General features: G+C 32.3%; 1 protein-coding gene across 7 annotated transcripts in view; it reads right to left on the reverse strand.

Annotated features, from left to right (window-relative positions):
- The window catches only part of Nbeal1 (neurobeachin like 1), a 179231-nt gene continuing 161360 nt past the window's right edge, over positions 1-17871 (reverse strand). For 5 of the 7 annotated variants that reach the window (XM_070019144.1, XM_070019162.1, XM_070019125.1 and 2 more), the window contains 6 exons: positions 17481-17653; positions 16227-16321; positions 13722-13838; positions 12894-13055; positions 11616-11764; positions 8624-8994 (listed from right to left, as the gene is read on the reverse strand). In XM_070019144.1, coding sequence (XP_069875245.1) covers positions 8721-8994; positions 11616-11764; positions 12894-13055; positions 13722-13838; positions 16227-16321; positions 17481-17653 — 970 coding nt within the window. In that variant the 3' untranslated portion in view covers positions 8624-8720. Of the gene's footprint in view, positions 6492-8623; positions 8995-11615; positions 11765-12893; positions 13056-13721; positions 13839-16226; positions 16322-17480; positions 17654-17871 lie in introns of those variants that run through there. The other 2 variants (XM_070019171.1, XM_070019152.1) reach the window with 1 other exon arrangement.

The following is a 17871-nucleotide window of genomic DNA, read 5'->3' on the forward strand; positions in this document are numbered from 1 at the left end:
ACAAAGCTAATTTATTATGTACAGAGTAAGTGCACATTCTTAAAAATTATTAGAATACAAATTTCCAAGGAATTTAAAAAGTGCAAAAATTTCAATTATCTTCAGGCATACTATACAGAAAAGATTAAACATTAACTCATATACACACATTGAATTTGTCAAAAACATCACTTAATATAGCAAAATAAAACATACATCTTACATATTTAAGTTCAGAAGGATGAGGAAAGAATTGCACCAAATAATAACTTTGTTATAAGAATACTACAATCAAAGGTATTTACACCTCTTCGATAAGTCTATAACCTACTCAACTTTAACCCCTGCCCATTTTTTTTTGGCATTCAAATACCTAATGAGTCACAGTTTGCACAGTCAATAATTAGATATAAATAAGGATTAATATTCTTTTTTATGGTCAACTCCAGTAAATGAGAAGATACATTTTAAGATAATTACAGAACCTTTCAAAATCCTTAAATAAGTAGCAGCACACTTTCCAAGCACTTTTTAAAAACAAATTATTCTGAAATTTCATATAACCCCTCTGAATTATGTGCACACACATGCATTTAATAATACTTCATTGCTCTCTATGAACACTGAAATGTTTTCACTTAATCAAGGTCTAAGAAAAACTGGCAAAAGAGATCAAATACATATCTTATTTTTATGTCTGATGGATTCTTTTCTTTTGCAATATAAGTGACAGAAAATGGCAGGCCAGCTATTTCTAATTACTTTTTTGCTAAGTTTTTTGCTCCAACTCTATAAAATAAAATTATTGGAAGAAAAGCCTTAAATCTGTTAGGAGTTTCTGAACAGATTACGACAATCACATGATTTTCTTAGGTAAAGATAACCTAAATAAACAATAACCACAAAAAATGTCTGGTGATAATGTTTGTGAATTAGTCTTTGATAGCAGTAAAACCTGAATACAAAAGAAGAAAAAGGTCTAAAATGTAAGACTTTTTACAATAAAATCTACTTTAAAATGACAAGTTTGGAAAGCATATAGAAACAAAGGCTTACTCAAACTTAACCCAAGAAAAACAGTTTTCCAAAGATAGTTATTTTTTGTAGTCCCTATATAAGGATTAAGAGACTGCAGTTATTTTCAATTAAATCTGACTATGGATGTTTCTTTCAGGACCACTGACTTAACTTCACATTCTGATGGGCAAAGTATGTTTATTACAGACAAGGGACTTTTCCTTCAAAATACAAGAGAAGCATTTATGAATTTGTAGCCTGAGCATACTAAATGATAAAACACATTGCTTAGTTTGGGAAATGCTACCAAAAGAACATCAAAACTAGAATGTTAAAGTTGACTAGTACAGTTAGTAGTACACTTACTACCAAAGAACTTCTAATATATCTTAAGTTATATTACCCACATCAAAATCTAAAAGGTCAAATTGGAATATGATTTCTTTTTTAAATAGTTTATATTTTAATCAGTAAAAATTTTCAATCTCACTTAAATCCTAACTTTTCTTAGGTATACAATTCTATACTTGCAGTAGAGTTAAAATCAGTGAATCTGTATTTTCAAAAAGTTAGAAATAAATTTAAATAAAAAGACAGCTATCATGTAAGTGGAAACACACACTCCTCATCACTTACAGTCAACTTTGAAATATGAATTTTTTTTGTTTTTTAAGACAAGGTTTTGTTATAGGCGTAGGTTTATCTCAAACCTCTGGGGTCTCAAGTGATATTGCTGTTTTAGTTTCCTCAGTAGTGGGAACTACGGGCATGTACCACTGTGCTCAGGTAAGTAATTTTTCAAATAATGAAACTATGTTGTTATTACTATGGTATTATTTTCAAAATATAAGTTTCCAAGAAAATGTGAAAACTATCATGGGAAAAAAGCATGTTGAATTTGTGACTTTCCCGTCTCAATTTTCAATTCATAAAGTTATAAGCATTAAGATGAAGTGAAATGTCACTGAATTTGTGTCCCTTCACTTGTCACTAAACTACTAGCTTCCTAGGCCCAAATCATACAAAGTATTTAGAAACCACTCTCATGTGACAAGTGTCACTGAGACAATAAACTAATGACTCACTACAATTTAAATAGCAAAGAACCTGATAATGTTGCTTTTACCCAAATTTATTCCACTAAAAAAATCACATAACTACTATGTTCTACTATGTTTTTAGCAAGAAGAATTTGTTTTTAATATATGAAACATACTTAATTTTTGTTTTGTGGTTCTGGCAATCAAACCTAGAGCCTAAAACATGCACTCTAACACTGGGCTCATGCCTAAATCCTTTACGTGTTACTGCCCTGTTCGCTCCAACATCTGGAACATAAGTACTGAAAGAATATATTCAATGCTTTAAGAGAAATATATATGGAGAACTGTATTTATGCAATACTATGTATTAGGAGAATTCTACTGACTACAAATGCCAAGGCATTTTAAAACAGTATAGCACTTGTTACTTATTTTTAATTCTTTCATTAAAATGTTACCTAATTCAAGTGTTTAGAAAATTCAGTTATTTAAATATTGACAGATACGTGGAGGAAAATATTAATTATAACTTCCAAATATGGAAGATCTGAAGTGTTCATGACAATTCAGTTTTCAATAATGAAATGTGATTGTTCTGCACATTCAAAGCAACATCAAAAACTGCTTGACATAGCAAGCTATTTTTAAATTAAAATATCTCTCAGGATAATGATTAAGCTTGTAAATAATTTGTAAATCATGGGCCTGATTTATAAAAATGAATAGCCATTATTATATAGTGGAAAATATTTGAAAATATGTCATAATCCAAACCATAATTTTAATACTAACATCAATTCAAAGATTTAGAAAATACAAACTGGTGTCCAGACATTAGAAATTTATTAAATTTCATTGACTAATCTGCAGTGTCAAATTAAGAACCAATGTCTGTGTTTCAGATTCCGCGCATTAGAGAGCTTTAAGGCCCAGGGTTCAATACCTAACACTGAAAAAATAAAAGCCACTGCTTCGAAAATACATTTTAAAGAAGCAAGGGTGTGGCTCACATTGTAAATATTAATGAAATGAACACTACTGACACTATATTGCTGACTAATGCCATATTGAAAAATACTACAACTAATAAGTGCAGGAAACTACAGAAAAAAGACCTAGGCAGAGATAGTTGAAAAAAAATCAAATGCTGAGCAAATATGATAAACATGAATAAGGTAAAAATAATATTGAGAATGGATATTTGCTAAGAGTGGTAAAATGTTTAAGATTGCTCACTTTAAGGGAAAAATCATTTCTAATTCTGTGAGGAACACTTAGGACAAATTTAGACTGGCAAATAGAAGAAAAACAGATTAGATTTAGAAAGTAATATATTTCTTTCTTCATATCCTACTCAAAAACTGTATTCCAAAGACAAGTTTAAAAATGTATTCATGGAAGGTAGATTTAACAGTATGTTTGATGAGACCAACACACATCTTATATAACGAACATTTCATAGTATATTTATATCTAACTACATTCCAGCAACTTGTCTCAAAAGGGATTAGTAGTATAGACAAATGCTACTTATGTTATAAATATATAAAAGGAGATAACCTTTTAAATTTCTTTTGAAAGCTTTCTCTGGTGATTTCTTTAGTAAAAACCATCTAAAATACACTGAAAGGCAAATGCGATGTCTCTATCTTCATTAAATAAAACAATTATATCCAAGGTCATATTCCTGTGTATTCTTATTCAATTAAAATGTGAAAGTTATAAGATTTAGTCTTTAAATTTTAATTCTGAAGACACATTGATTCCTTTCAGAAGCAGAAAACATTCATTATTATTATTATCATTATTATTAGTTGGTCTTGGGGTGTGAACTCAGGGCCTGGATGCTGTCCCTGAGCCTCTTTGTGCTCAAGGCTAGTGCTCTACCATTTGAACCACAACTCCATTTCCAGCTTTTTCTGAGTAGTTTATTGGAGATAAGTGTCTCACAGGCTTTCCTGTCTTGGCTGGCTTTGAACTGTGATCTTCAGATCTCAGCCTCCTGAGTTGCTAGGATTGCAGGCATGAACCACCAGCACTCAGCTAATCATAATTGATTTTTGAAGAACAATTTTGATATGTCCTAAATATAAAGAATAAAGTAAACCCTACTTATGTTCCTTGCTTAAGACAAAATGAATACTTGGAATTTTCTTTTACAAAAGGATATATTGTTATTAAAAGAAATAAATTGAAACTTCCTTCATAGCTAACATGAGTTCTCAGGGCGAAATACTTTACAAACAGGCCAACCCTTCATTTTTAAAATTTCCTGATTTTCATGTCACCATATATTTTTCCCCCTTTTCTCCTCCAATTTTATCTAAATGGCTACAAAATACTGATTGAGGAGGGTCATTAAACCTTTTAAAAAGTTATTTTATTCTCTTCAGTGCTCATAGTTATTATATCTCACTACTTTATCTCATCTTCCCAAAGTAAAATAATTGTCTTAGTATAAATTTTCCCCCATCATAAAGATGCTCAGATTTTTATTTCAACTATCCCCAGATGTACAGTTCTGGAAGAAAAAAAGACTCAGTAACAGCCAAGCTGAAATCTGACATTCTTCAACTAAAATGTCTGGCTGTTACTCCACTTTAAAGACACTTTAATTTCTGCCACTGTACAACGAAGAAATCATTTCTATAGATAACATCTAAATTCACCACAATCAGTGAAAATGTATATAGTGATTTTAAGTCAGTGGACTTATAATATTGAAATGAGCAAATTATTACTCAGCTAATAGTTATATTTGCTTATTTTAACAGAATATAAAAGTTAGGAATTCCAGAAAAATAAAACCTTCACATTTACAGGTTCTATTTTTGTACCAGTTGATTTCAGTGTAATATGACTAATGCATAGCTATTTTTTCCTAAATAAGAGGATTTTAATTTATTATAAATAAAATGATTACTACTCCTGACTCAAAACAAATCAAACTATTAAAAAGTTTCCCTACATAGAATACTTTATTTCTTGAAATTTTTAATTTTGTGAAGTCCACTAGAGAAAGGAATGTAAAGAGAATATATCTTCTCCAAGATTTAATTGAGAAGACAATTGGGTATAAGGAAATCCATGCTTTGTAGAATAAAATAGAGTATTGTTATCTTAAGAGCTAGTGTTTTGTAATCCTAACTACTCAGGAAGAAGAGTCTAAGAATTGTGGTCTGAAGCCAGTATGGGCAGAAAAGTCTTTTAGACTCTTATCACCAATTAGCCAGCAAAAGGCCAGAAATGGATCAAGTAGATCAAGTGGATCAAGTAGAGTGCCAGTCTTGAGTAAAAATCCAAGCAAGAGCATTAGGCCTTGAGATCAAGCCCCAGTACCAGCACACTCACATGCACAAAAAAAACAAAAACAAACAAATAAACAAAAACTTGAGAAGTCTATTGTTATTGTGCACAGACTAAGGAAACTCTGAAATCATTCTTTCCTGAAAATGTATTCAACATATGAAAGTAGTATATCTGAATATTATTACTAATTCTTCTAATTATCAGAGCAAAACATAGTATATACTTATTAGAAAAAAAAGTCAAGACAATTTGAATTTTTCAATGTAAATTGTACAACATATGCTACTTTTAAAAGACAAATCTTCAAAGTCACAGTCAGCATTCTTGCTAAAATATACTATTAAGAAATTGTATCTGTGAAATGCATCTCTAGTTTCCCTTTTTCCTACCCAATTTTTATTATTTAAAAAGAATAATACAACTCAATAAATTTTCATTACTAGTATGTTAAATAGTAGTGGGATAAACCAACTGCCAGTTTCAATACTGTGATTATAATGTTACTACATAAACTGGAACTTTTGAAAATCCAAGTGTGCAGCAGTACCTTAAAATTTATTACTTCTGTCAGAAGTTCTTAGGTGAACTGATATTACTTATGTAGTACTAAATAGGAAAATGATTAAAGAAGGAATGAAAAGCCACATTTCTCAACGGTCCTATTATCTACACTATTTTAATAAAAATACCTTTCATTTTTCTATTCAAAATTAATGAATTGAACATGATTTCTTAATTTTGGAAGTTTTAAAATGTATTTAATGATCTTTAGAAATGAGTCACTGAGCTAAATCAAATATATTTTCTCAAAACTAATTTAGTATATAGACAAAGGGTTAGTTAATAAGCCTCAATTCCATGTTAACCACAAATTTTGAATGTTGGTAATAAAACAACCTAATGTACCAAATTATAGTAATCTCTAAATTACTTTTTTAGGGATAAAAGCCTTAAGGCCTTTGGACAGTGGAGAGATGTGGTTAGGATTACAAAGCAGTAAATCATGATTCAGTTATTCATCGTGGGAGGATAGAAAAGTAATCACTTGGAATCTTGAGTATTATATTCTGTTTCTCCAGCTGAAATCTGGCTGAGTCGCTTACTAGATCCCCACAATTTTCGAGAAAGCTGACCCGAACGCATCTGTTTAACACAGAGAAAAGATGTTAAGAAATGAAAGGATATGTAAGATCAATCTATAAGATACTGATTTTATAGAATGCAGAATAAATTTAACATAATCATTAATGTTTTGAAGATTCTTGATTAATAAAGTCTTCTGATTTTTGTCTTTTAGTTGAGGAAGATCTAATGTCAATTTGTAAATTTAAAAATGAAGTACTCCAGTGATGTCAAAACTAGCTGACTTCTTTAACAAAAATGCATATCATTAAAATAAGTTTCTCAAACAATACTTAGTTTTAAAGACTTTCTTATCTGGTTCTGTAGTACTAATCATGTTACACCTAATAATAAGGAGGAATAAAATACTCACTGATGAAAAGAAAGTAATGTAAGATCTTTTTTATGTGTTCTGGTACTGGGGCTTGAATTCAGGGTCTAGGAGCTGTGCCTTAGCTTTTTCACTAGCTAGGATTACAAGTTCAATCCAATGGAACTCAAATTGTGAGCATGATTGGAATGGCACTCAATTGAGCATGATTCAGAAAATGTATTAAGAGGGGGCTGGGGATGTGGCTTAGTGGTAGAATGCTTGCCTAGGATGCATGAAGCCCTGGGTTTGATTCCTCAGAACCACATGAACAGAATAAGCCTGAAGTGGTACTGTGATTCAAGTGGTAGAGTACTAGCTTGAGCAAAAGAAGCTCAATGCCCAGGCCCTGAGTTCAATTTCCAGGACTGGCAACAAAAAAAAAAAAGAAAAGAAAATATATTATCAGTATTAAGTAGAAACCTGGTATCTATCTCTATCTATCTATCTATCTATCTATCTATCTATCTATCTATCTATCTATCTATCTATCTATCTATCTATCTATCTATCTATCTATCTATCTATCTATCTATCCATCCATCTATCTTTCTATCTATCTATCTATCTATCTACCTACCTACCTACCTACCTACCTACCTACCTACCTACCTACCTAGCTATCTAGCTATCTACCTAACTACCTACCTGAGTGTATGTGTGGCTAATTGGAGATAAAAGTCTTGTGGACTTCCTGCTTGGACTGACTTTGAACTGCAATCCTCAGAACTCAGCCTCCTGAGTAGCTAGGATTAATGTTATGAGCCACCAGTGACTGGCTAAAATATTTTAAATATACTTGAAATACTGAAATACAGAGTTGCTCACATAATTTAGGAGGGTCACATCTGAAACTGAATGTTGCAGTCATTTTAATTAAAAAATATCCTGAAAAAAAAATGATATAAAGGTCTAGGTGTAATAGTGTATATCTACCTGTAATTCCAGAAAGTGGAGACAAGAGGATTGTAGGTCAAGGTACCTGGGCAAAAGCTAGCCAGATACTATCACAAAACAAGCCTATGGTCCCAGCTATTCAGGAGGCAGAAACAGGAGGATCTTGTTTCAGAGATAGACTGAGCATAATTAGTTTACAACTCTATCTGAAAACAAACAAACTAAAAGCAAAGGGCTGGGGTGTGTGGCTCAAGTGGCAAAGCACTTGCCTATCAGGCTCAAGGCTCTGGGTTCAATCACCAGTACTGTTTAACAACAATAATAAAAGTAAAACAACTTAAAAATCTTATGTAATAAAAATCTTAAATTTTTTTATAAAACAAAAAATATTCAGAGTCTTTCTGCTCTATAACCACTCACAATGTGATAGTAATTTCTGCTCTTCAAGAACCTATACAGATGCCATAGTGAGATTTCTCAGAAAGAGCCAATGTAACTCTAAAAAATTTATAATGATTAAGTCTGTGTAATAAATCTCGAGAGAACCACTAAGTTTCTTGAAATTTAGTCAGTAAGTTTCTCAGGAACAAGAATTAGATTTATGACATCTGGATATTCAGTAATTGATGAACCAATCATAAGTAAATTTACAGTTATAGTAAACTCACTAAGAAGTGGCTCATTGATATGGAGGTATCTATAGTTCTAAATAAAAATATTTTTTATAGAAAGACATATATTAATGCTACATATTTGATAAAACAAGTACTTTTATTGTTTGAACCTATATTTCTTATTTTATAAAGACTTTTATATACAAAGATTCTATTTATAAAGGCTTTTATATACAAAAATTCTATTTATTGATCTTCAATGTAGATAGGGAATACAAGTATTTTCTCCTTCATACCAAGTGGTATACAAAAACTTCCAAATGTATGCCTTCAATTATATCCTAATAAAAACAACTTTATCCTCTGTTTTCATTTACTGCCTGTTGAAAAGTTAAATTTGCTTTTTAACTTGTTCATCCACAATGGAGACCTTTGAGATAAATGAAATGGAGAACCAAGGGAATCCCCAATAGTACTGGAAATGACATTTAGAATACTAGGTTTTACCTCAGCTGGCTTGCCAACTCCCACTACAATCAATTTTCCATCTTCTAAACCTACAAGAATATGGCTGTATTCTTTGGTCACACAAACACAGTGGATAGGCAATCTCATGGTTAATGGAGTGACACTCAGAGTCAAGCTAGAAGAGAAATAAAAAACACAGACATAATTACATACATACATAATGGACTCACAGAATTCTTTACCTGAAAGTTAACTTTGTGATCATCTTGTACTGCATTCCAGTTTTACAGATGTGGAATTCAGGTTCAAATATTAATAAACCACCATCCTAATATATAAAAATTATTTTCCTTCTGATAATTGTACTTTTTCTCTTCAATTTTCTAATCTATTTTATTATTGCAAACTCTCTTTCTGATTCATCATCTATCTGAGGAAATATCTTTTCTACTGACAAAAGTCTTCTGCGAGATTAGGGAAAACATCAGACAAAGGAAGTAAAAAAAAAACAACCCAGCTGTGATTCCATGCAGATAGTAATCAGAGTCTTGTTTTGATAGTTCTCCCTAAAACAGGTGGAAATAAAATAGTTGCACCAGCCCTCATTATCTGACCATCAGATTCTCAGTGGGCATTTTGTTCTAGCTTGTATTATCACAGCACCCATAATACTCCCTCTCTCCTTCCCTCTTCTTATTCCCTCCCTCTTTTCCTTCCTTCTCTTCTCCCCTTCTTCCTTCCTCTCTGTCTTTTCTTTGTGCTTGTATTTTTTAGGTAGGGTTTTGGTATGTAGCACAGCCCACTTTGGAACACTCTATGTAGTCCTCCTATGATAATCCTTCTGCCTCAGCCTCCCAAGTCACCATGGCTTGTGGTATTATTTCTTATACCTGGCCTATTTCACTTCTAAAAGACAGCTCTCTATCTCTATTTCTATTCCCACCGTCTTATCAAGATTCTTGACTATTCTGATCCCTAGTAATCATTGTCTTTAAAACTTCTGTCCTAGGAGGGATGGCAGGGGAAAAACAAAGGAGGGGTAACAATGCTCGATAGGAAATGTACTCATTACCTTACTCATGTAACTGTAACCCCTCTGTACAGGATCTTTACAATAAAAAATATATATTAGCCAGGTGCTGGTGGCTTACTCAGGAGGCTGAGATTTGAGGATAGCAATTCAAAGCCAGCCTGGGCAGGAAAGTTTGTGAGACTCTTATCTCCAGTAAACCACCAGAAAAGCAGAAGTGGCGCTGTGGCTCAAGTGGTAGAGCACTCACCTTGAGCTAAAGAGCTGAGGGACAGCACCCAGGCTCAGAGTTCAAACCCCATGACCAACCCCTCCAAAAATAAATAAATAAATAAATAAATAAATAAATAAATAAATATTAAAAACCTGCCCTTTTAACTAAAAATACGTAATTTCAGTTTTATTTCTCAAAGATAATTAGCTGTTCAAGGGGGTTTCACTTTGACATGTCCACAAATACATGCAATGTACCTTGGTCAAACTCAACCATTCTGTCACTTATCCTTCACCTCATTTCCCAAATCAACCTCAACAGGCTTCATTGTTTCATTTTCACACATATGCATAAAGTATTTTGATGATAGTTACCTTGATAATTTAATTTTTAAATTTAATGCTTTTTACCTTGTTGATGAATAAGTAAAAATATAAGAAGGCCATTTAGTTTAAAAAGTGCATGTGTATTCAATGTTTAAGATGGTCAATAAAATTGGTTTAGTTATAATGATCCAATATTATCATATATTCCATTATGATAAATGCCTGTGCTTATTTAACAAGAAAATGAAGAATCCTGTGAAATAGAAATACTATATTCTAAACTACTAAAAGATTATATTAACTTTTCCAATTTGACCTATTAATCTAAAACCAGGGTTGTAAAATTATTTTAAAAAGATACAATTTAAGGGGCTGGGAAGGTGGCTCAGTGGTAGAGCGCTTGCCTTGCATGCCTGAGGCCCTGGGCTCGATTCCTCAGCACCACATAAACAAAAAGAAAAAAGCCGGAAGTGGCACTGTGGCTCAAGTGGTAGAGTGCTAGCCTTGAGCTGAAGAGCTGAGGGACAGTGCCCAGGCGCAGTTCAGGCCCCACGACCGGACCCCCCCCCCCAAAAAAAAGATACAATTTAAATACTCTACCACAGAACAAAAGAAGATTAAGCAAAAAAGATAATATCAAAATAGGAGATTTTGGTATAGAAGTAAATGTAATAATAAGATGGAATAGACCATATGGATCAGGGAAAAAATTTACAAGACTGGGGAGGACAGCAAGATATTTTTAGGTATATAAATAAATCACAATAATTTATTTAAGAAGAAAAGGAAATGAATGTATTTGGGGGGCACATATGGGTTAACAGTTTTCTGTTTATTAGTAAATATAAAATGGACCAACATATCCACCAACATATCCACCAACAATCCCGTTCCTTCACTAGGTTAAAACAGATGATTTCCATACTAGTTTTACACATATTTTCACTACCTATACAAATGGGTTAACTTAAAATATTTTAGTTGGTCTCACCATAGTTAAAAAACCCTTTAGCTTATAAAAATTCAAACCATAATTTGGACAAATTTAAAACCCGTAATTAAGGTTTGTGAGGTTTCTTTCTTTACTTATTTTTTTCATAATTGTGAAAAGAGGCAATATTTACAATAAAAGATAAAACCTAATTTAGGCCACTCATTTCCATTCTAGGATGTAAATGTTGCTACTTTTTTTTTCAAGTGATACTTCAATCATTTTTATTACTTACCTATAGAGATCTCTTATAGACAAGAGTCCTTGTAAGCTGCCTGTGACAATGTGTTCTCCAATTATACATATATCTGATATCTGTTCTTTCAGGACTTGAGACCCTAAATACTTGCCATTTATAGAAAACAGGTGCAGTGCATTTTTATCCTGAAAAGAATTGTAAAGAAAATGTAAGAATCTTAAAGGCTAAGTTTTTATGTTGTTAGTTAAAGCTATGACTACAACAAAATGATTAAAACTTAGGAGTAAAAATATGGCTGTATTTAAAGAGAAAATGTATAGACAATGTAAAAGCAATTTTAAACCATACTTTCAAGATAAATTTCAGCCTTCAGAATTAAACTCAAAGCTTTAGTCCAAAAATGCTTTACCATTTGAGACAAATATCTACTTCTGGCCTTTTGCTGGTTAACTGTAGATAAGAGTTTCATAGACTTCAATGCTAGAGCTGGCTTTAAGCTGAGATCCTCATATCTCAACCTCTTCAGTAGCTAAGATTAGAAGCATGAGCCACCAGCACCATATTTTACACTCTTAAAAAGATTGCCAGGTGCTAGTGGCTCATGCCTATAATCCTAACAACTTAGAAAGCTGAAATCTGAGAATCACTATTCAAAGCCAGGTCAGGCAGGAAAGTCTGTGGGACTCTTACCTTCAACTAACTACCAAAAAACCAAAAGTGGGGCTGTGGCTCAGTGGTAGAGCCATGAGCAAAAAAGCTCAGAGACAGTATTCAGGCTGAGTTCAACCCCAGGACACAAAAACACACATACAAACACACATACACAGGAAACTTTATTACTGAAAGGAAATAAACTTAGCAACTTCAGGGCTTATTTATTTATATCTTGCCTGTACAAAAAGAATTAATGTTAGCTATCATTTCCATTTAAGCTTATCAAGTTCTATAAAAATCAGAAATTATTATTATTTTTTGTTGTTGGTCATGGGACTTGAACTCTGGGCCTGGGTGCTATCCCTCAGCTCTTCAGCTCAAGGCTAGTGCTCTACTTGAGCCACAGCATCACTTCCCAGAAATTATTTAAGTCATATATTATATAGGCAATAGAAAAGGTTAAAATAAAATACAAATAAGAGGAAAAGATTATGGTAGAGCTCTATGTAATAGTAAGAAATTAATAACTGAATGATGAAAGGTAAAAGCACCTCTTTTAAACTATGGTGTTCCTTCCTTACTCAACCTGCCTCATATAAAATGTACGGAGGGAAAGCCATGCTATTGATTGTCTACACCTACTGTATTCCAGTGTTATACCTTGAGGGTGGTCTTTTCTTCAATGCTGGAGTAGATAATAATATGTCCTTCCCAAGATAAAGCCAAATTTGGAATGGTCAGGATTAGGGAACTCTCACAAGGTGGTCGTAAAGTCCTTATGTATTGACCTTTCTGAATGGTATGTATAATCACAGTGCCATCCTACACACAGAAAATTTGGGAAATTAAAAACAAAAAAGAGAAAAGGGTAAGATTTAAAAAAGTAGCAAAATACAGGTGGACCCATTGCAACAATGAGATGTACAAGTCGTTATGTCGAGAAAACAAACTTTACAACTTTGGTGGGGGGGGAGGGGAAGGGGGAGAGGAAGGGGGAGTACAGGGGGGAGGATGGGAAGGGATGGGAAGGGTAAACAAAGGAGGAGGCTACAATGCTTGATAAGAAATGTACTCATCATCTTGCCCAAGTAATTGTAACCCCTCTGTACAGTATTTTCACAATAAAAAAAGAATAAATAAATAAACAAAAGATAAATAAAAAAAAGTAGCAAAGAAATGGAGAAAATGACTATTGTACTAAAGACATTAAAACCTTAGGAGGGAAAAAAACTCCACAAATCTTGACACTTCAAACCATGTTTTAATTTATAGACTACCTATTCCTTTAACTAGTAAAACCAATAAAATTCCCAAAGTTTGACTCTATAAGGTTGGTTTTTTTTTGGTATTACTCCCCTTTTGCATATGTCTAAAATGAATATGCAATAAAATTTGTTTTCCCATTTCTCCAAGGCAAATATTTAGATATAAACCTTGTTACTAAATTTATGGAAAAAGTAATGAATGTTTCCAAAAGTGAAATCTTACCCTTGATCCTGACACTGCCATGTCTAGTTCTGTGCTGATGCCCACACTCAATACTTCATCAGTGTGTCCATATAAAACCTGAAGAGGTTTAGATGTTAAGCCCAGAGGAGTGCCTCCCTAATATTGAAAAGAAAAAGATAAAGGGGTTTCTTGCTGTTCTTTTTATTCTTATAACAAGATTTATACTGCGCTTAAACATTCTAGTAACAAAGTAATATTGCAAGTAATTACAATATTAAAAATGGTTTACAGTATCTCAAGATGAAGCATGACAAAAACAGACAAAAACTGATCTATTTCATAAAGGAATAGAGAAAAAATTAAAGTAATAGTAAAACACACTACCAAAGTATAATAGTAATAACACTACATACAACAGATGGTTTTATTATAGGAATCCAAGTATGGTTCAAGCCTAGAAAATGTTTTGATTGCTTACAAACACACACACAAACTCAAATAAATGAGACTGCAGATGGCATTGCTGGTAATACTGACAAAATCAGACCATAAACTGTAGATAAGATTGTAACATTATATTAACATTAAACACTCTGAGTTTGGTAATTTGGCTATATACTAGAATGTCTTTGATCTTAATACATATACATGGAATGGTTTGGGAGTAAAGGAACATAACTCCAACTTTTCAACAGATGAAAGAAAACAATGTTGGAGGGAGATACTTAGACAATGTTAAGTCAAATAGCCCAAAAAGTACTATTTTTGCAATAGTATAAGTTTGAAATTTTATTAAAATGAAAAAGTTACTAAAAGAAAATAGGGAAAAGGAAAATCACTACCTAAATGTGAAACACTGATGAAAAGCAATAGCAAATATGACTCCATGACAAAATAGTGGTCATTTTCATCAAATCAGATGTCGGACATTTTCTTACCTTATTATATTAGTCAATAATAAATTAGGATAAGAAAATAATATATACTAGAAAACACAAAGTCATCTTTACTTTCAGACCAAATGATTGTTACCCAGAAAATATATAAAATACTAATAAGGTGGATAAGGAGTTTTATGGAAAGTGACTCAATGTAAGAGAACTATAAAGAAATCAAACAAATCACAATACTTCTTTCTTTTATAGTAATAATAATTGGAAATGAAATGATTTTAAAAATTAAAATAGGAATACAAGTATGATAACACAGAAGTGTAGGCCGGTAAAGGACCAGCCTAGCAAGCACAGTAACTTGAGTGGAAAGTCTAGTACTGCAAAGGTAAATAAATAAAAATAGCTAAGCCCAGTACTACCAATTATTTTTTTTTCTCAAAAGAACTAACGATTATGAGAATGCATTTTGTATTTTTGGATAGGAATAATAATGCCATTCTAAATGAATAAAAATTAAATAATTTCTTTTGTTCATTTTGAGACAGGGTCTCACTATGTAGCCCATGCTGGCCTCAGTTTTGCAAGTGCTAAGGTTATAGGAATGTGTTACCATACCTAGTTAAATATGATTTTAGTAAGGGAAACATTAAGTTTGTTTTATTAAGGAGGGTTTGGCTAAAATATTTTTAAGGGTCATAAGGAAGAATAACTATTCATATGAGAATAGCTGAGATAAGCTTAAGGAAAAGAAACACAGTGAGGTAGGAATTTATCTAACCAAATACTAAGATGCTAAAATGAAAACACTGATAATTCATAGAAAAGGAAGTAAATGTAAAAGAATGGAGTCTAGAAAAAAGATCTAGTTCATAGGATAAGGTGGTTTGCTTTCTATTCAGAAATAAAAAGTTTTAAAAATATATAATAGGGCTGGGAAGGTGGCTCAGTGGTAGAGTGCTTGCCTTGAATGCATGAGGCCCTGGGTTCAATTCCTCAGCACCACATAAGCAGAAAAAGCCAAAGTGGCACTTTGGCTCAAGCGGTAAAGCGCTAGCCTTGAGCTGAAGAGCTGAGGGACAGCGCCCCTAAACTCCCACAACCAACAACAACAACAGCAACAAAAGTATGTATATGTGTATATATATGTATGTATATATATAATAAAAATAACTAAGCATTGTAAAATAAAAACTACTTTAAAGTCAGAAGAAAACTATATACATCCTGGGTGAGATAGTCTATTAAAGCAAGGTAGAAAACATAGAAGACATTTCAAATGTCTCATTATGAACTAATATTATAAAAAGGCAATAAAAGGTTGATAGGAATTATAAATTTGTAATTTCTACTAGTATCACCAGAAAGAACCATAGGAATATTATTCTATAAGAAGAAAAGTTACTATTTTCCTAGAAGAATTTGAAAAGGAGTAAATTTTGGAAAGTAATGAAGTATAAGGAAATGAATCAGAAAATAAACCTAGAAATAGCCTTTGTTGATCAAGATAGGACAAAATACTGATAAAACAATGTAAAGGAGCTCAAAAAGTCATTCACAGCCAGGGAAAAATTAATTACCCTTTTAAAAGTCATCTTAATTTTCTCATAGTGAGTCTCTGATATAAATTAAGAACATTTAAATGAGTGACTACCTGATTTATTATTTGCCATATCATACATGTAGTATCTCTGGAACCGGAAATCAAATGAATTCCACAGTGATCTGTAGCTAAGCAAGTCACAATATCTATAAGAAAAAGGAATAAAATGAAACAAAATGGCTTGATTTTGCTGCAACAAAACTTCAAGGACAATTTTATTTTCAAACTGTTATTAAATCAAGTATTCTAATAGGAATGGCATTGAGAAAACATTGTAGGGAATGATAAAGGCAAGAAGTAGAATTGAAAGCACCTAGCAGAGCTTTCTTTGAGACAATTCTTTTTGAGAGTGAGATATGGAAGTGGGGTATATAGAATGCATATTAGAATCTTTGGGGAAGGTAATTTTGATACATTTCTATGCTCCCTCATGTTAGTCACCTTCTCCTCACATTAGACATTACAATCCTATAGGATATGTACCCTTATGAAACAGTGTATATTATTATTCTGTAAATTCACAACATAAATTTTTTTTCCCTGAACTGTAAGTAACTAAGTTAATTGACATCTTAGGAATCAATGGTATAGAATTAGGAATAAACTCCATATTTGTTCTCTAATAGGTTTATTGGAGGAGCTACTCAGGAGGCTCAGACCTGAGGATTGCAGTTTGAAGCCAGTCCAGGCTGAAGAGACTGTAAGACTCTTATCTCCAATTAACTACTAGAAGACTGAAAGTGGCACTGTGGCTCAAAGTGATAGAGCACTAGCTTGGAGCAAAAGAACTCAGGGACAGCACCCAGGTCCTAAATTCAAGCCCCACAACTGACAAAAAAAAACAACAGAAAAACTCACCCTAACTCAATGTTTTATTCCACAAGATATCCAAGTTAAACTACATCAGCAGTTTTAATGTTTCATACTTTAGCGTTTAATACATAATAAGGCAGTTGATTATTACTTAATGATGACATTATTTTGTCCTAAAATCCTTATTTCTAGCATCAACTTTCTAAAACTTAATTTTATTTATGTTTTAATGTGGTACCAGGAATTAAACCCAGGGCTTTATGGATGGTTGGCAAGCACTCTACCATTATGCTATAGTTTCAGGCCACATCAGCCAATTAAAAAAAAGAAGATTTCATCTAATATCTACCATACACTATGAAGGTATATTTAATTTATATGGTGCCAAAATATTATACAGTCTTTTAGGGAACAAATAATATGTAACTATAATCATATAGTTATATAAATTAAAAAATCAGAAAAAAATATTTTGCAAAAGTTAATGCTTACCCATATGTCTGATGTTGTGTGAGATAATTTTGCCTCTTGTAAGTGACATCACTTGAATGCTATTATCCCAGTGTCCAGCACTGAAGAGCAACTTTGCATCATGTGAAACCACAAACAGCTTGGAGGTAATCTCCAGCCCTGGAGCAAAAGGACCATTCATACTACGTTGAGTTCTGTAAATACAATTAAATATTAAGACATTGCCTAGGAAGATGAAAAGTTTTTTAAAATCCCTAAAAATAATAAAGAAAAAAATCCAAAGTTCTATTTGAAATAAATTAATCTTACTACCTGTACATTATTCATAATATATGTGTGTGTGTAGTCTTTTTTTGTTTGTGAAAGCATCATTTTTATATTTATTTAATTTATTCTAATTAAAGAGTTTCAG

Source organism: Dipodomys merriami, unplaced genomic scaffold (assembly GCF_024711535.1).
Source record: "Dipodomys merriami isolate MVZ:Mamm:240054 unplaced genomic scaffold, mDipMer1.0.p SCAF_1, whole genome shotgun sequence".
Lineage (NCBI taxonomy): Eukaryota > Metazoa > Chordata > Mammalia > Rodentia > Heteromyidae > Dipodomys > Dipodomys merriami.